A 16,844-nucleotide genomic window follows, 5' to 3' on the forward strand; every position below is an offset into this window, starting at 1 on the left:
CTTGAATTTGCTTTGTTTTCAAAGATTTCATTTTGGCTGGGTAACTTCTGTTGATGGTAATAAATTGGAAAGCTAAATACCCAGGCAAGCCTTGAAAATTTGGGGGACAATGACCACCTGTGGCATTCCAACCTCAGTATGAGTTAAATGATTTAAGGTCCTCTGAAATTAAACAAAATTCCTATATGGTGCTGATGTCAGGTCTTCGTCACACCACTGTCCTATAACTGAGTAACTGTCGGTTTCATCTCTCTCTTACATCCAACCCCATCTTTTAAAACCGTTGCAAATAAGGGCTGTTTAAGTTCCATACATAGGTAGTAAGAGCCATTCATATATTTTAATCTTTAAAAATAGATTACCTCCCAGAAATCTGTTCTAAATGTAAATCAGAGATTAGGTGTGTACAGCTCTAGTCTGAGGACACGGGCATGGCTACACTGCGTCCCCTCAGTTAAGAATGTTTGTCTGTCCTGATGTGAAGTACGTATTAACGTCTGTTTCATTATGAAATTTGTCATTTTATTTGAGTTCTTCCCCTCCAGCTGGAAGACCTCGGTATTTTTGTGTCTGCTAGGCTTGGTTTTAGTTAAGCAAGGTGGAAACTTCGCACCTACTCTCACGAGAGGTATGATAGACTCCGCACATGAAGTTGCCTTAAGTGCACTGAGTGTCATATAAATCAGAGCTTCACAGTGAAGGCATCAATTTTGCTCTTTCAGTATATTGGATTCGTTTTTTCTCTCTCTTTTAAATGAGTAGTGATGTGCTTTATTTTTTTACAACAGTTTTAAAACTGTGTTTTACACTGGAAAATATATGGAGGGATGATAAAAGATAACGGTCCAGGTATGTGGCTCTTGCCTTCAGACATAGAATGTGATTTGCTCTTGCCCTGATTAATGCAAAGACTTGGCCACAAAGGAAATTCTTTTAGTGCCTTTTCCTTTCCAGCCATCTATTTCTTAGGGCTTGTCTACACTTACATTTTATAGCGCTCTATAAATGTGTGAAAAATCACCCCCCTAGTGCAACAAGTCTGAGTGCTTTAAAGCACTAGTGTAGACAGGCTCTGGGAGCCACACTCCCAGTGCTTGGAGCTAATCCCCTTGTGGACGTGGAGTGCTGGGAGAGCTGTCTCCCAGCGCTCGCGCGTGACCACATGTGCACTTCAAAGTGCTGCCGCGGGAGCGTTCCCACTGCGTGCTTTGAAGTTTCCTGTGTAGACATACCCTTAGGTTCTCCACTTTTAATTCTGCTTTGTCAACTCCTCTGTCTCTGGTAGGGTGCTAAGTGCATAATGGAATAAAATTGGAATGGAAAAACAAATGTCCTTTTTGTGTAATGTGAAAACAATAGTGATAATATACAGGCAAAGAAGGAAAAGTTAAAACCAGAATGATGCCTTAAGTTACAATTGGACTGAATTTGGCACACACCCTCTGGCTTCGATGGAATTGGACCTAGTTACACCAGAGCTGAATTTTGCCCATTGTGTACAACAGTAAGTTTTATTCTTCATCACTTGTTATTATGGGGTGGGGGGAACAGTATTCCTAGAGGCAGAAAACTAAATGGGGGGAAAAAACACAAGTGAATTGTTGCTAGGCCAGATGTGAAGTCTAATTTGCATTTTGATGACTTTAGATTTTTTTGTTTTTTAGAACCATTTTTCTTGCCTAAACTTCAGATGATAGAGGTCAGCACTTTAGATCTCCTTTATTAAAGGTGCCTTAAGTAATAGCCTTGCCTTTTTGTCAGATCTAAAAGCCATGAGTAGTACTGTAAGCAGTTCTTATTATGGAATGATTACAGTCCCTTCATTGTAGTTACATTTGTGGCTAGGTTTTTATTGATCTCTCACTTTCTCCAAGTACTCTTTGAAAATTTATTTGTGTCTGAGTAGAGAAATTTGATGTATAGTTCATCTGAAAATATTTATAAGTTGTTACAACTTGGAACTAACAGGTGTCCATGTTTTGAAAATTCTAACTTTTCATTAAATATCTCCAAAAACAACTTAGTCTAGAAACTTGGTTTGTTGTATTAAATAATTATTTGTGAAATATAGTGCATAGATAAATAGTGTGAAAAGATTTTATAGTTGGAGTATGTCACTGATTTGCTAATGTTTGGGCTCTCTGTCAAAGTTCCTGAACCATTTGGAAACTCTTTCCTAGTTAACTTCCACACATTTATTGTGAGTTGTAGTCTTTATTTTAATGACACTAGAAGGAACATTTTTCATTATCCTTGTAGTATTACGGGGAGTCCTTTGTGTCTGTGCCTTATGAATGCTATAGGTAAATTAAGGACTAAGGACACTGTCATTTTTGAGGAACAAGGTTTCTGGATTTTGACAGACTAGTTGTTTTTAGGGCTTATTGCATTTTTTCCATTTAGTAGCAATTCTTTCCCTGCACATTTTAATCTGTTACAAAGAAAGCATCCCCTTTTAAAATTCCTCCAGACTTTTTAATTCTGGCTTTTTAAAAAGAAAATCCTAACTTTGTCCTATCTTTCTGTCATTTTTTTCATCTCAGAAAACATTTAGGTAAATGGAAATTTGCCAGTGACAAGTGGGATCATGTTTGGTTTATACTGCAAAAAAGTTGTGAAACTTTGTTAATTAGCAAAAAGTTACCAAAAGACAGGTGATCCCCTTAAGCACAAATCAGATTCTAAGAAACCAGAGCAGAAGTGAAGGCATCTTTAATGCCAAACTTGTAATTTCTTATAGGCATAAATCTATTTTCACACTAACCCTAGTGTTATAAAGGGAGAAAGTAGCTGTAGCTATGCAATGCGTTAAATGTAATCTTCTAATAATTCATAAAACAGAAAGGTAATAGAAAGAAGGGACATTCCTGTCTCAATTTACAATATATAACACTTTAAACACACAGTTATTGTGCTAGTACTCTATTACCAGACTAAGATTTAAAAATTGGATTCCAGTCTTCCACAAAATAGCATTGGTACAACAAAAGTCTTAAGAGGTTTCCAGAATTCAGTTGTACAACTGATAACACAAGCTAGTAGCCTTAAGGGTAAGACTGCAAAGTGCAGGATGCAAGTTACATAGCTGCCTACACAAACAATTGGCAAAGAGTCACTGGGTTTTTCAGTTTGTACATTCATGTGTACGGTCTGTGAATGAAGGCAGGATGACATGTACAGAATCTGTAATGGAAATCTGTTGACACCAGCAAAATATTATTCTTTCCATGTCTTGTCATGATGATAGCCATCCTATTTCAAGGCTACCTGTTGTAATGTGTGCCAGGCCATTCCTTGCTGGGTTTTCTGTGCTATATTTTGATGTATCATTTGAACTTTGTTCATAAAAAGTCAATATACAAAGTGCATATTAAATTCTTCTTCCAATACTGAACTATTCTAGTGAAGTGTGTATTACCAAATTTCTAAATGACTTCAAGTAAGCCTTTTTGTCGGGCTGACTTGGTCATGACAACATGGTGTTTTGAGGAGTCTGGTAGCAAAGGAAGAATATACTGCACATTACCACACACACCTTATGTCTTTGACATGCATAAAAATAAATAAGGAGAGAACAAAATTACTTTACAAGATAATGGACATTAGGGCAAATGTTCTGTTATACTTGTTTACTGTGAAGATCACCCCAGAAGATTCCAGAAACAGTACACACACATGTCATTTCAGTTTTTGTTTCAGTGCTTTTAAAAATATCTTCTTGTAGATCTTTATAACATTATAATTTCAGTAATTAACTCAGTCAGCTTCTATTCAGATGGTGTGCTGAGTTTATCTTAGAAAGATGAAACAGTATGTTGTTCCCATTTTGTTCACTCACATTACCTACAAAAAGAAGAATTCCGGGTGGACTCCTCCTGAAGGTCGAAACAACAGACTGGACTTCTACATAGAGTGCTTCCGCCGACGTGCATGGGCTGAAATTGTGGAAAAGCAGCATCACTTGCCCCATAACCTCAGCCGTACAGAACACAATGCCATCCACAGCCTCAGAAACAACTCTGACATCATAATCAAAAAGGCTGACAAAGGAGGTGCTGTTGTCATCATGAATAGGTCAGAATATGAACAAGAGGCTGCTCGGCAGCTCTCCAACACCACTTTCTACAAGCCATTACCCTCTGATCCCACTGAGGGTTACCAAAAGAAACTACAGCATTTGCTCAAGAAACTCCATGAAAAAGCACAAGAACAAATCTGCACAGACACACCCCTGGAACTCCGACCTGGGGTATTCTATCTGCTATCCAAGATCCATAAACCTGGAAATCCTGGGCGCCCCATCATCTCAGGAATTGGCATCCTGACAGCAGGATTGTCTGGCTATGTAGACTCCCTCCTCAGGCCCTACGCTACCAGCACTCCTAGCTATCTTCGAGACACCACTGACTTCCTGAGGAAACTACAATCCATCGGTGATCTTCCTGAAAACACCATCCTGGCCACTGTGGATGTAGAAGCCCTCTACACCAACATTCCACACAAAGATGGACTACAAGCCGTCAGGAACAGTATCCCCGATAATGTCACGGCAAACCTGGCTGAACTTTGTGACTTTGTCCTCACCCATAACTATTTCACATTTGGGGACAATGTATACCTTCAAATCAGTGGCACTGCTATGGGTACCCGCATGGCCGCACAGTATGCCAACATTTTTATGGACGACTTAGAACAATGCTTCCTCAGCTCTCGTCCCCTAACTCCCCTACTCTACTTCTGCTACATTGATGACATCTTCATCATCTGGACCCATGGAAAACATGGAAAAGAAGCCCTTGAGGAATTCCACCATGATTTCAACAATTTCCATCCCACCATCAACCTCAGCCAGGATCAGTCCACATAAGAGATCCACTTCCTGGACACTACAGTGCTAATAAGCGATGGTCACATAAACACCACCCTATACCGGAAACCTACTGACCGCTATTCCTACCTACATGCCTCCAGCTTTAACCCTGACCACACCACACGATCCATCGTCTACAGCCAAGCTCTGCGATACAACCGCATTTGCTCCAACCCCTCAGACAGAGACAAACACCTACAAGATCTCTATCAAGCATTCTTACAACTACAATACCCACCTGTGGAAGTGAAGAAACAGATTGATAGAGCCAGAAGAGTTCCCAGAAGTCACCTACTACAGGACAGGCCTAACAAAGAAAATAACAGAACGCCACTAGCCATCACCTTCAGCCCCCAACTAAAACCCTTCCAACGCATTATTAAGGATCTACAACCTATCCTGAAGGATGACCCAACACTCTCTCAAATCTTGGGAGACAGGCCAGTCCTTGCCTACGGACAGCCCCCCCAACCTGAAGCAAATACTCACCAGCAACCACATACCGCACAACAGAACCACTAACCCAGGAACCTATCCTTGCAACAAAGCCTGTTGCCAGCTGTGTCCACGTATCTATTCAGGGGGACACCATCATAGAGCCTAATCACATCAGCCACACTATCAGAGGCTTGTTCACCTGCACATCTACCAATGTGATATGTGCCATCATGTGCCAGCAATGCCCCTCTGCCATGTACATTGGTCAAACTGGACAGTCTCTACGTTAAAGAATAAATGGACACACATCGGACTTCAAGAATTATAACATTCAAAAACCAGTTGGAGAACACTTCAATCTCTCTGGTCACTCGATTACAGACCTAAAAGTTGCAATTCTTCAACAAATATACTTCAGAAACAGACTCCAATGAGAGACTGCTGAATTGGAATTAATTTGCAAACTGGATACAATTAACTTAGGCTTGAATAGAGACTGGGAGTGGATGGGTCATTACACAAAGTAAAACTATTTCCCCATGTTTATTTTCCCCTCCCGTCCCCCTCACTGTTCCTCAGATGTTCTTGTCAACTGCTGGAAATGGCCCCCCTTGACTATCACTACAAAAGGTCCCCCTCCCCCCCGCTCTTCTCCTGGTAATAGCTCACCTTAAGTGATCACTCTCGTTACGGTGTGTATGGTAACACCCATTGTTTCATGTTCTCTGTGTATATAAATCTCCCCACTGTATTTTCCACTGAATGTATCCGATGAAGTGAGCTGTGGCTCCCGAAAGCTTATGCTCAAATAAATGTGTTAGTCTCTAAGGTACTTCAGGTACACCTTTTCTTTTTGCGAATACAGACTAACACGGCTGCTACTCTGAAACACTTCGTAATGTTTGACACATCATGACAGCATTGCTTCCAGTCTTTCTACACTTGTACTTTTACGGTAGGATCATACATTGGCTACTGGTCTAGAACAATACAGTTGTCCATTGCTGCCTCGTGGGGTGTTTACCAAATCTTAGTACTTTTGCCTTCCAATAATAAAATAAGTATCTGTACCACAGCGACATTAGCGACTTTAACTGTGTGAACAGGTGCCTTTTCTAGCGAGTTCTGAAAAAGTCCGTAAGTCTGTACTGTCGAAACTGCATTCATCTCCTGAGGTTTTGTCTTTAATCACAAAGAAATTAGCCATCTGCTGAGGCTAGTTTTTCCTCAGGACTGCTCAGTCCACGTCTTGGATCTCTTTTAGAGAAAAGAAGAAAAGGAGTACTTGTGGCACCTTAGAGACTAACCAATTTATTTGAGCATGATGCATCCGATGAAGTGAGCTGTAGCTCACGAAAGCTCATGCTCAAATAAATTGGTTAGTCTCTAAGGTGCCACAAGTACTCCTTTACTTTTTGCGAATACAGACTAACACGGCTGTTACTCTGAAACCTCTTTTAGAGAGTCACTCACACTTCCGTTATTTCTGGGTGAGGTGACAAGCTACGTGTCTAAATGAGACAGCAGCACTACTTAATATGATGTTATTTTAGGTGACTATGGTCAGCCCTGTTACACATAGTTATTGTTTAGTATCTGTCCAAGTTGGTGCGTATCAGCTGCCATTCATCTTACCCTGTGTAGGACACACGGGGGAGAAGAAAGATTTTCACCACGCGTAGTGAAAGGGAAGATGTGATGATTTTTTTTATTTTTCCCCCTAAGAACCTTCCCTCTTACATTCTAGCCTGCATGATTCTGCCAGGAGACCTGCTTCTAATTCTGTTTGTAAGCAGGTCTGAAAAGTATAATGTTGGAATTGCGAATTGTAAAGAGCATGCTTTGTCTAAAATGGACAGCATTTACCTACAGGGTTTTAAGAATGAAAAGGCCTTACGCGATCTTCATGCTTAAGGTGTGTTTGGACTTGCCCTCATGGATTTTCTTCAGTTTAGAAAAGTGTCTTAGCAAAATAAATTCAGTGAGATTTAATTGAGAGAAGCATTAATATATATGTATCTAATTAGTTTAACTCGGAACTTTCCTCACGTACTTGCTGGTTGACAGTTACATCTGGGTTCCCATCCAAGAGAGTTAATTGCTTTTTATTTAAAAAACAACCCCCCCCCCCCCGCTATTAACTTGATACAGTGACCTTCCTGTAAAATTCAGTTGATTGTTATATTTAAGAGACAGGGTTTTTATAGCTCCTGGTGCACCCAGATTTTTTTTTTTTCATTTGAAAGTAACCATATTGATACTTGAAAGCTACGATCGCTTTCACCTGATCAGATGAGCTAACAGCATATTTTTAAATGCTCTGAATTATTTCCTTTCACTGCTAAAGGTAAATGACCTACATATGCAGTATAGCCTTGAAGACCTCTTATGGAATCAAAATGATTAAGAGTAGGAAGTGTGGAATTTAGAACTCTGACAGTGTGCACGGAGCATTTACAATCAGTTTATCCAAATAAGCACAAATTTAGCTTTTGTAATGTACCCCCTGGAGCATTTGGAAATGGGTTGAATAGAAGAGGATGATCCAAGCATCTTCTGGGAAGCTAATCTATATTTGTAGCATTATGCAACCAGCAGTGGAATGAAATTGCAGGTTGTACTTAACGGTTTCCTTAGAATGTGCTCCATCTGTATTTGAATTCACATACCTATGGGTCTCTTAAACTACTTCAGTGGAGAGCATTTAAAAGAATAGATTGATGATGGAGAGTGGCATAGGGCTCATCTACCATAGTGTGTAAGGCTTTGTCTAGGTGTTGCTGGACATCTATCTGGTGCAGAGCCACTGCTGGTAGTAATTATGATGGTACTGATAGAGGCAAGATACTAGCACTTTTAGCACCATGTTACCAAATCCTGTTCTGGAGTAAGTCTAGAAAACATGGTGATAGAAACATAAGTGAACACTTGACCCCTGTCTAGACTAGCACTGTATTGCTGTCACTGGTGGAAGGGCAGCAGTGGGAGACTTCCCACAAATCTGCTGTAGACAAGACTTTTAAAGGGCTGTTACAGCAGTTACTAATTATAGTGAAACTCTTTCAGGTAAAATGCAGTCAAATTATCTTTCAAAACATCTCGCTGGTGCTATAAACATTACAGAAATTTGTCAATGACTGTGTAAGCAGCTCATGACTAATCTAGCTGCCATTCCATGAGATGGAACAACAATTTCCTTTCCTTAATGACTTTATAATATCTCCCCATAAGAGTTAGAGGGCATAAATCCACATCCATCGTTGATAGCATGGGAATGCCCTGCCCTCCAAATTTTCTTCAGTTTTGTTTATTGGGAACCTCCATCTTAGCATCAGACAACTGCTCTTCTTGCTGCTAAATCTTATGCTTTTGTCCTTGAACCTGTCCGTGATACAGCTTTGAGCCAAAATTATTTTTATATGGTCACTTGTACCTCTTCTTTGAGCTTCACATGCCTGAGGTGCATAACGCTGTCCATTTTGGGGAGGAAATGGATGAGTGTAACAATTCACACCTCTGTGTTAATGGTACTGTACAAAACACAGGATATTTCTACATTAACTTTTTATCCCCATTGATTTCTGATATATATGTTGATGCTATTATGCAAAATTCTGACTTGAGTGCATTTGTGGCTCCCACTGAAGTCAGTGATAGCTGTTTGTGCACATTTTGAAGTAACATTTGCATTTAATTGAGTTTTTGAAGTTGTTTACTTAAAATACATATTGCGGATGAGCTAAAAACGTGCTATTTAAGGTTATTGAACTATTAATAGAAGGTAACACGATGATGTTGATTGCTTTGGCACTGTCAAATACGGTTCCCTTTGAAGTAACTGACTTTTGCAGAGTAAAGGAAAAAGTAAGGCAGTTGCTGCTGGACACAGAGTGCCACCCAAACCGTGATCAGCGCAACATCATTTGTTCTGTTGTCTGTGACGGTAATATTTCCCCATCAGCCAGACTTCAGAGTCTATGGTTAGTTGCACAGTGCTGTATCTGTAAGAAAACCAAATGAGTAGAAGTGTAGGTTTTAAAGTAATTTCTCTTTGAGAGTGTAACTTAAATTTTGGCTGCTTTCATTTCTAAATTTCTAACATAGATTTCTGTTCCTATTAGTGGTAAGGTACCGATGCTTGTAGGTAAGGTAGTTGGTGAGCATCCTAAATCAGGAGGTGTTAAAGAACAGTACAACTGGAAGTGTATTTTATAGAAAACACGTCATGCTGCTATCTTCTGTTTTTCCTTTTCTTTTGTAAAGTTAGCAGGAAGGTGAAGTAAGTGACATTGGAATAAACCAGTTAGTGATTCTTGGTCATTAAAATTAGTTGTTACTTGTCCTAAAGAGACTTCCTGCATGAATATCACATCTGTAAATATTCAACCAGTATTTAAATATGCTGGCTAGCTAAAGAGCAATGCATAAACTGGTCTATTGTATAAAAGGCGCATGCTTCAGCCCTGCTACTGACCACTTCATTGGTAAATAGTGGCTCCTTATGAAACTTAAATGTAAGCCACTTCTGTATCGAATTGGCATAGCTCCCTTCAAATGAAATCTTCAATTCCAGTGACTTCCACAAACATTTCTACAAAATCAATTACTGAATAGTTTTTCATGTGACTGGTGTAGCTAAACGAAATGCTTGTATACTGGTATGTACTACATATGTTAGAAGGATATCCATGGAATAAACTCCGTTATTTTTGCAGCCATGTGATAAACTGAAAAGGAGTACTTGTGGCACCTTAGAGACTAACCAATTTATTTGAGCATAAGCTTTCGTGAGCTACAGCTCACTTCATCGGATGCATACTGTGGAAAGTGTAGAAGGGGGGAGAAAACCTGGATTTGTGTTGGAAATGGCTCAACTTGATTATCATACACATTGTAAGGAGAGTGATCGCTTTAGATAAGCTATTACCAGCAGGAGAGTGGGGTGGGGGGAGGTATTTTTTCATGCTTTGTGTGTATAAAAAAATCTTCTACACTTTCCACAGTATGCATCCGATGAAGTGAGCTGTAGCTCACGAAAGCTTATGCTCAAATAAATTGGTTAATCTCTAAGGTGCCACAAGTACTCCTTTTCTTTTTGCGAATACAGACTAACACGGCTGTTACTCTGAAACATGTGAAACTGTTGAACCTTGGAATAAACTGCATTTTGTTTGTACCATGAATCTTCTTGCCTGCATTTTGTCCACTAATCTATTTCTGTTGGGATTGCTGCTACTATTCCAAATTTCTGAGCTTTCAAACAGCCATTTTTTTGTGATCAGTAATTACCGGTAATACAACCACCCCAACCACTAATTAATAAAACCTGTCCTGTCCTCGACAGTGGGCTATCTTTTGTGTATTTCAGATTGTGTTGGTAGAGCCACTAGTTTAGGATCTTTCCCTGACCCAGCCAAGTTACCCATTCAGGCAGCTGTGTCCTGAGGTCCTCCTGCTTCTTCTTTTCTATTGTGAAGGCCTTCCTCTCCTATGGAGCACATTGGTCAAAGAGTGTGCCCTAAATGTGGGTGTGCCTGAATTCCTTTGGCAGGACAATCATGGTTCTTTCTCTCCCCATAGGTGATAGCATGGAGCAGGTTCCAACTCCTGTTTTACACTCCTCTCCTAATCCAGGCAGCAGTCTCTTCCCACAGGCCTGGACTATTGACTGCATTGTTTACTGTTTCTCCTTGTACACAAGGGAAATAGTTAACTTTCTCTCAGTTTAAAGAGGAAAAAAAAGAAGGATAGATAGGCAGGAATTGTTTGTATTCAGTAATCTTTCTGTTATCCCTATGGCTTGCTCTTATCTACTCTTGAGGATGTTATTTCCCTGATGGACTATTTAAGATATCTTGGAAAGACCCTTTTATAGGCATTGATAGGAAACAACAGCAAACCTAATGTGACTAACAAGGATCAGAAAAGCTTCTACTTGAATAGAAGGTGACTAGCCTAAAACAAAAACCAGGACCCAAACATAGCTTGTTGCTTTTATTTTTTCATCCACACTCTTTCAGTTTCCCTCCCATAATTTAAAGAATGAAAATAACGGTTTTTGTTTTGTTACTTCTAGGTCATTTACTGCTCATTTGGGGGAACATCCAAAGGGCTACACTTCAACAACCTGATAGTGGGATTAGTCCTACTAACAAGAGGCAGAGATGAAGAGAAAGCAAAATGTGAGTAACAAGTGCGTGTAATCAGAGTAACAAGGTGCATAGAATACAACACATGTAGAACATGCTTTTATAAAGCAAAGATTAAGTTGAGATTTTTAATATGTAGATCTTGATTTTTATATGCAACTCAGAGCACAAGTTAATTAAGTAATCAAGACTGAGATTTTTTTTTTTAACAATGCACATCTCGAGATGCACTCAGGATTTTTATGTTTACAGCACTTAACAAAAGTGAAATGATCTGACATTACATAGTGAATGCCCAAGTGTCTGGATCTTGTTGAAAGGCTGTTGAGGATATTCTGTAAGGCAGAGTGAGAAAGAGTTACGGTCTCAGTTGTTTTTGAAAAATATTCATTAATCTAAAACATCTGCATAGTGAGTTTTGTTAATTTGTCTTCCTCTTAATTTGACTCAACAATATTTGCTTTTCCTTTGGCTAGCAGGTAATAGTATACAGAAGGAAATATTTGTTAACCCCTTATTGAGCAATACCAGAGCTTGGTGGAATGAGCCTAAATAAGACCCTTGTGCTTCGATTACCAGACAGTTATTGGCACTCTGAGGCCTTGTCTACCCTATGGGGGGGGATCGATCTAAGATACGCAACTTCAGCTACGAGAATAGCATAGCTGAAGTCGATGTATCTTAGATAGACTTAGAATCACTTACTTCGCGTCCTCGCGGCACGGGATCGACAGTCGCCGCTCCCCCGTTGACTCCTCTTCCACCTCTCGCCCTGGTGGAGTTCCGGAGTCGACAGCAGAGCGATCGGGGATCGATTTATCGCATCTACACTAGACGTGATAAATCGATCCCCGATAGATCGATCATTACTCGCCAGTCCGGCGGGTAGTGTTGACGTGGCCTGAGGCAAGTTTGAACAGAATTTTTGAAAGCTTAACTGCAAAATCAGCACAACTTTTGTATTACATTTGGTTTAATCTCTCTTTTTACCTAGACATTTTCAGTCTCTTTTCCAATGAATCTGGGAGTTATGTCATCCGTGAAGAGATGGAGCGGATGCTTCACATTGTTGATGGAAAAATCCCAGATTCGCTCAAGAGATGTTTCTCTGAGGTATGTCGTGCAATTTTTAATGCATTGAATTTACAAGAGTCGAACGTATTACTACTTTATTGGACAGTTTATTTTCTTTGCAATATACATACATACACGCATATTTTTATAAAATAACTGTTTAAATACAGTATATATTCCAAGCTTTAAAAGTTGTAAATCCACAAATGCAACTGCCATTGATAGGAGCAGACAGGGCCTATGCAGTGGCCCTGATCATCCAGCACTTACACACATGCTTAACTTTACATGTGTGTTTGCAAGATCAGAACTTGTGGTTAAAACCATGCTGTCAACTGTAGTTTGAACACAGATGTTGTTAATGGGGGTTTCCTTGTCTAGTGTGTACAGGGATTATTTTCTTTCTGAGGACAGTGGTATAATCTTACTCACAAAGAAGTTGAGGGAAGTTCTACTTAGCAGTGTTTTTTCTGTTTAAAAATGGTGGTTTCAGATAGAGTACTAAGAACAACCATGTTGGCAAGACTTTAGTATAAAGATTTCTGTTGCATCACTGAGTCAGAAAGTGGTCCAGCTAGCACACTCATTACCCTAAATAGAGTGATCGCATCTGAAAAGAAAGAAGGGTATTGATCTTCTTTACCTGGTGGCTGGCCACTGGAATATTATGGGGGAAATAAGATTTTTATTTAAAAGAATCGTGGAGTATACCATCACTGACATTGGTTTTAGACCAAAATTGGGTTTGCATCAAAAGAAAATTAAATTCCCAGCATTATTACATGGTGTACTATTGAATTACCGGATGAGGTAACATCTCTCCAGTTTTTAAGAAGTGATATGAAGTCATTTTAAAAAAAAGTTGTGAGAGTTTGTTTGGCTTATATGCAGGCGAAATTTCTAATATTTGTAGATTTATACATGAAGGTGGGAATAAACAGCAGGTAATTCTGATGTAGGTTACTAACTATTACCTTATAAATCTCATGTGTTTTACATTTAGATTACGTACGTTAACACTGAACTCACAGATTTAACCATTTAAAATTCGTAAAAGTTTTTTTTAATGTAGTTCGCTAAAAGGTGTTGCCATTTACACTCCAGTTTGATACAGATATTTAACCCTTATGTTCAAGAATACAGCAAATTAAACGTCTTTTCATTAAAATCAGTGGGAGAAAGTCAAGCGACACATTTTCTTTCATATATAAGAATTAGGTTTTAATGTGTTTTGCCCTTTTGTTTCTGATACAGTGTAAATCGAAATAGATAATTCTGTTTGAAAGTTGATGGAAAGCACTCTCCTTTTCAAAACATCACAGTCCATTGAAAGGTGCTTTTCCAAAAGCAAATTGAATTCAGTTGTCTTTGCAAAGCTTTCTAAGTCCCATTGCTAGGTATGCCTTCTTCCTTTACAAACCTTTCTATGCTAGCTGCAGAAATGAGCAAACAATTGAAAAAGCAACCTTTTTAAAAATAAAAATTGAAAATGTAGTCAGATTTTTTTTTCCCAAATCAGTTTTTTTTTAATTTTTAATTCAAGAAGTGGCACAGACAGTACAGAAGATGTTTGGCTGACAAGTCATCTAGCAATCACCACAGCAGTTGTTATATTTTTAAAAAAAAAAAGAGGATTTTTATAACAGTTCAACAATACACATTTGATTAGATTCCTGTTTTTCTTACTGAAAGTAGTACTATGCTCTTATAGTTATTTTCATCCTTATAATTCTAGGGTTAGGGTTAGAACTAGGAGTTGCCCGGGCTCTAAGATCTGGGCTTATGGGTCAGACCTCTGCCTATTTCCCACTCCCTCACCCTGTTTCAGCTGATCCTGTTTTCTACAGAAGCCATGGATTACTCTGATTATATTCCACCCATGTCTCGTGGTGATTTGTGCTCCCTTAAGAACCTTTTAAGCATTTCTCCTGTTTGGTCAAAAGGTGCCCTGTTGGATGCATGAATTTTACCCTTATCTCAAGAAGATCCATCCATGCAGAACTGCTGTTGGCTTTGACAGCGAAGAGCAGTCTAGTCATCTAGCAACTTCCCTCCTTCTTGTGGGTGGATGTGAGGTAGAGAGTAGAGGTTGTTTGCGAGGTGGAGCATGTGAAAAATAGGTTAAACTGCCCCATAGAGAGAATGGGAGTATCTGAACTTGAGCACTAATGAGGGAGATTGAGCATTCAACCAAAAAAAGAAATTCTGTGAAACTATGCTGCTAGAAAGGTCATTACAAATATATATAAGCACTATTAATTCAAAACCCAGCCGAAAACACTACTGACCAAAGATGTAATTTTGAATCCTCAGAGTTTAGGTCCAGCAAAGAATTCTTTAACTCAGTGAAATAGTTTGCTGATGAAGAATTCGGAGATAGAATCCTTTTTATTTTTCCAAGACTGCTTGGAGGGGAAACACACTCTTCTCTTCAACTGGCTGATAAGACATATTCCTAAACAAATTAAAATCTTACTTTTTTAGTATTTGCTTCTCCTTCATTGCTTGAAAAATTCATTCCTGCCCTCTATATCCAGACAAGGAAATGAAGTCACTACTGAGTCACACAAGGTCTTTTGCTTGCAGGTGAGAGACATGTGCGCTCTTAATAAATAGGTCAGTCTTAAGTTTGTGGCGTAAAAACTTTATAGAGCATAACATCTGGATTCTAACAGAAATCCAGTGTCTTACTCGATCAAGATTAAATTGCAATAACCTCCCTCCTTAACATTCCTTAAAATAGGGAACTGGGAATTAGCACTGTTGTGGTCATTCCCAGTTCAGCCACTGACTTGTTGGGTGATCTGAGTTCTTTTAACCTTTCTATACCTCATTTTACCCAACATTAAAATAGGTACAACATATACCACCACTCAAGTGGTTAGAGAGGCTTAATATTTGTAAAGCAAACTGAGATTCTCACAAAATGGGTGTCCGTAGAGCAAAATATTAACCTATATTTCTCCATGTCTGGTAACCTGTTGTCAGTTTTTTGATTTAGTTGCGTTGCTGTCATCTGTTCGGTATCAGAAGACTTCAGACTAGTGAAGCTTAGTCAACTTTTCACATTTCACTGAAAACTGGACATGGCCCACCTTGATTACCATGCACATTGTAGGGAGAGTGGTCACTTTGGAGGAGCTATTACCAGCAGGAGAGTGAGTTTGTATGTGTGGTTTTTGGAGGGGGGTGAAGGGGTGAGAGAACCTGGATTTGTGCAGGAAATGGCCCACCTTGATTATCATGCACATTGTGAAGAGAGTTGTCACTTTGGATGGGCTATTACCAGCAGGAGAGTGAGTTTGTGTGTGGGGGGGTGGAGGGTGAGAAAACCTGGATTTGTGCTGGAAATGGCCCAACCTGATGATCACTTTAGATAAGCTATTACCAGCAGGACAGTGGGGTGGGAGGAGGTATTGTTTCATGATCTCTGTGTGTATATAATGTCTGCTGCAGTTTCCACGGTATGCATCCGATGAAGTGAGCTGTAGCTCACGAAAGCTCATGCTCAAATAAATTGGTTAGTCTCTAAGGTGCCACAAGTACTCCTTTTTTCTTTTTGCGAATAGACTAACACAGCTGTTACTCTGATACCCAATGAGAGAAGACTGTCTTATGGCTGTCTGACTTTATTAAAGAGAATGCTTTTGGAGTCCTGGAAGGAAACTGTACTTGTGGACTGAGTGTCCCTCAACTGATCTGGCAATATTAAGTTGACTTTATACTTAATTCATAAGTTCTTCATTCTTGGCAGAAGCCACAAGTTATATGTACACTGCAAAGAAAGACCAGTGTGGTATTCACTACTATATAGTATGATGAAGTATATGCTAAATTTAATTTAATAGTGTCCAGGATACTTTATGAAAATATTTCAGGAGGAGAAGAATCTATCTGACTTTGATACAGTTTTTAGGTCTTACAAAAATGTCTTTTATTGATCTTCTTTTGAAATAGAAAAAGGACATCATAACCTTCTCAACTGGATTTACTGGTCTGTTAATCAGACTTGGTCAAATTGGTTCCATACTTCGGATATTAAGAAAGTTTTATGTTTCTGCTGTGGGTCTTCCTTCCCATTGTAAGGCAGATGGATTTACTCTTTTGAGGATGATGTTTATAGGGAGCTTTATTTTTTTCTGCAGAATTCTAGCATGTGTTTAACTAGAAATATAAACTTGAAAAAGTATACCTGTTTTTTATCCTATTTCAGAGACACAGAAAACAAATTAATCAATTGTATTGCTATAGATTTTTAAGTATTTTGGACTAAATTCTAACAGGTCTCTGTAGCAAGTGCTGTTATTGGCTTT

The 16,844-nt window shown here is 39.1% G+C and overlaps 1 protein-coding gene across 3 annotated transcripts in view; it reads left to right on the forward strand.

The window, feature by feature from the left end:
* Positions 1–16,844, forward strand: part of USP32 (ubiquitin specific peptidase 32) — a 153,210-nt gene that overhangs the window by 51,853 nt on the left and 84,513 nt on the right. For all 3 annotated transcript variants that reach the window (XM_048824508.2, XM_048824509.2, XM_048824511.2), the window contains exons 3-4: positions 11,385–11,490; positions 12,452–12,570. In XM_048824508.2, the coding sequence (XP_048680465.1) occupies positions 11,385–11,490; positions 12,452–12,570 (225 nt within the window). The remainder of the gene's footprint in view (positions 1–11,384; positions 11,491–12,451; positions 12,571–16,844) is intronic.

Source organism: Caretta caretta, chromosome 17 (genome assembly GCF_965140235.1).
Source record: "Caretta caretta isolate rCarCar2 chromosome 17, rCarCar1.hap1, whole genome shotgun sequence".
Taxonomy (NCBI): Eukaryota; Metazoa; Chordata; order Testudines; family Cheloniidae; genus Caretta; species Caretta caretta.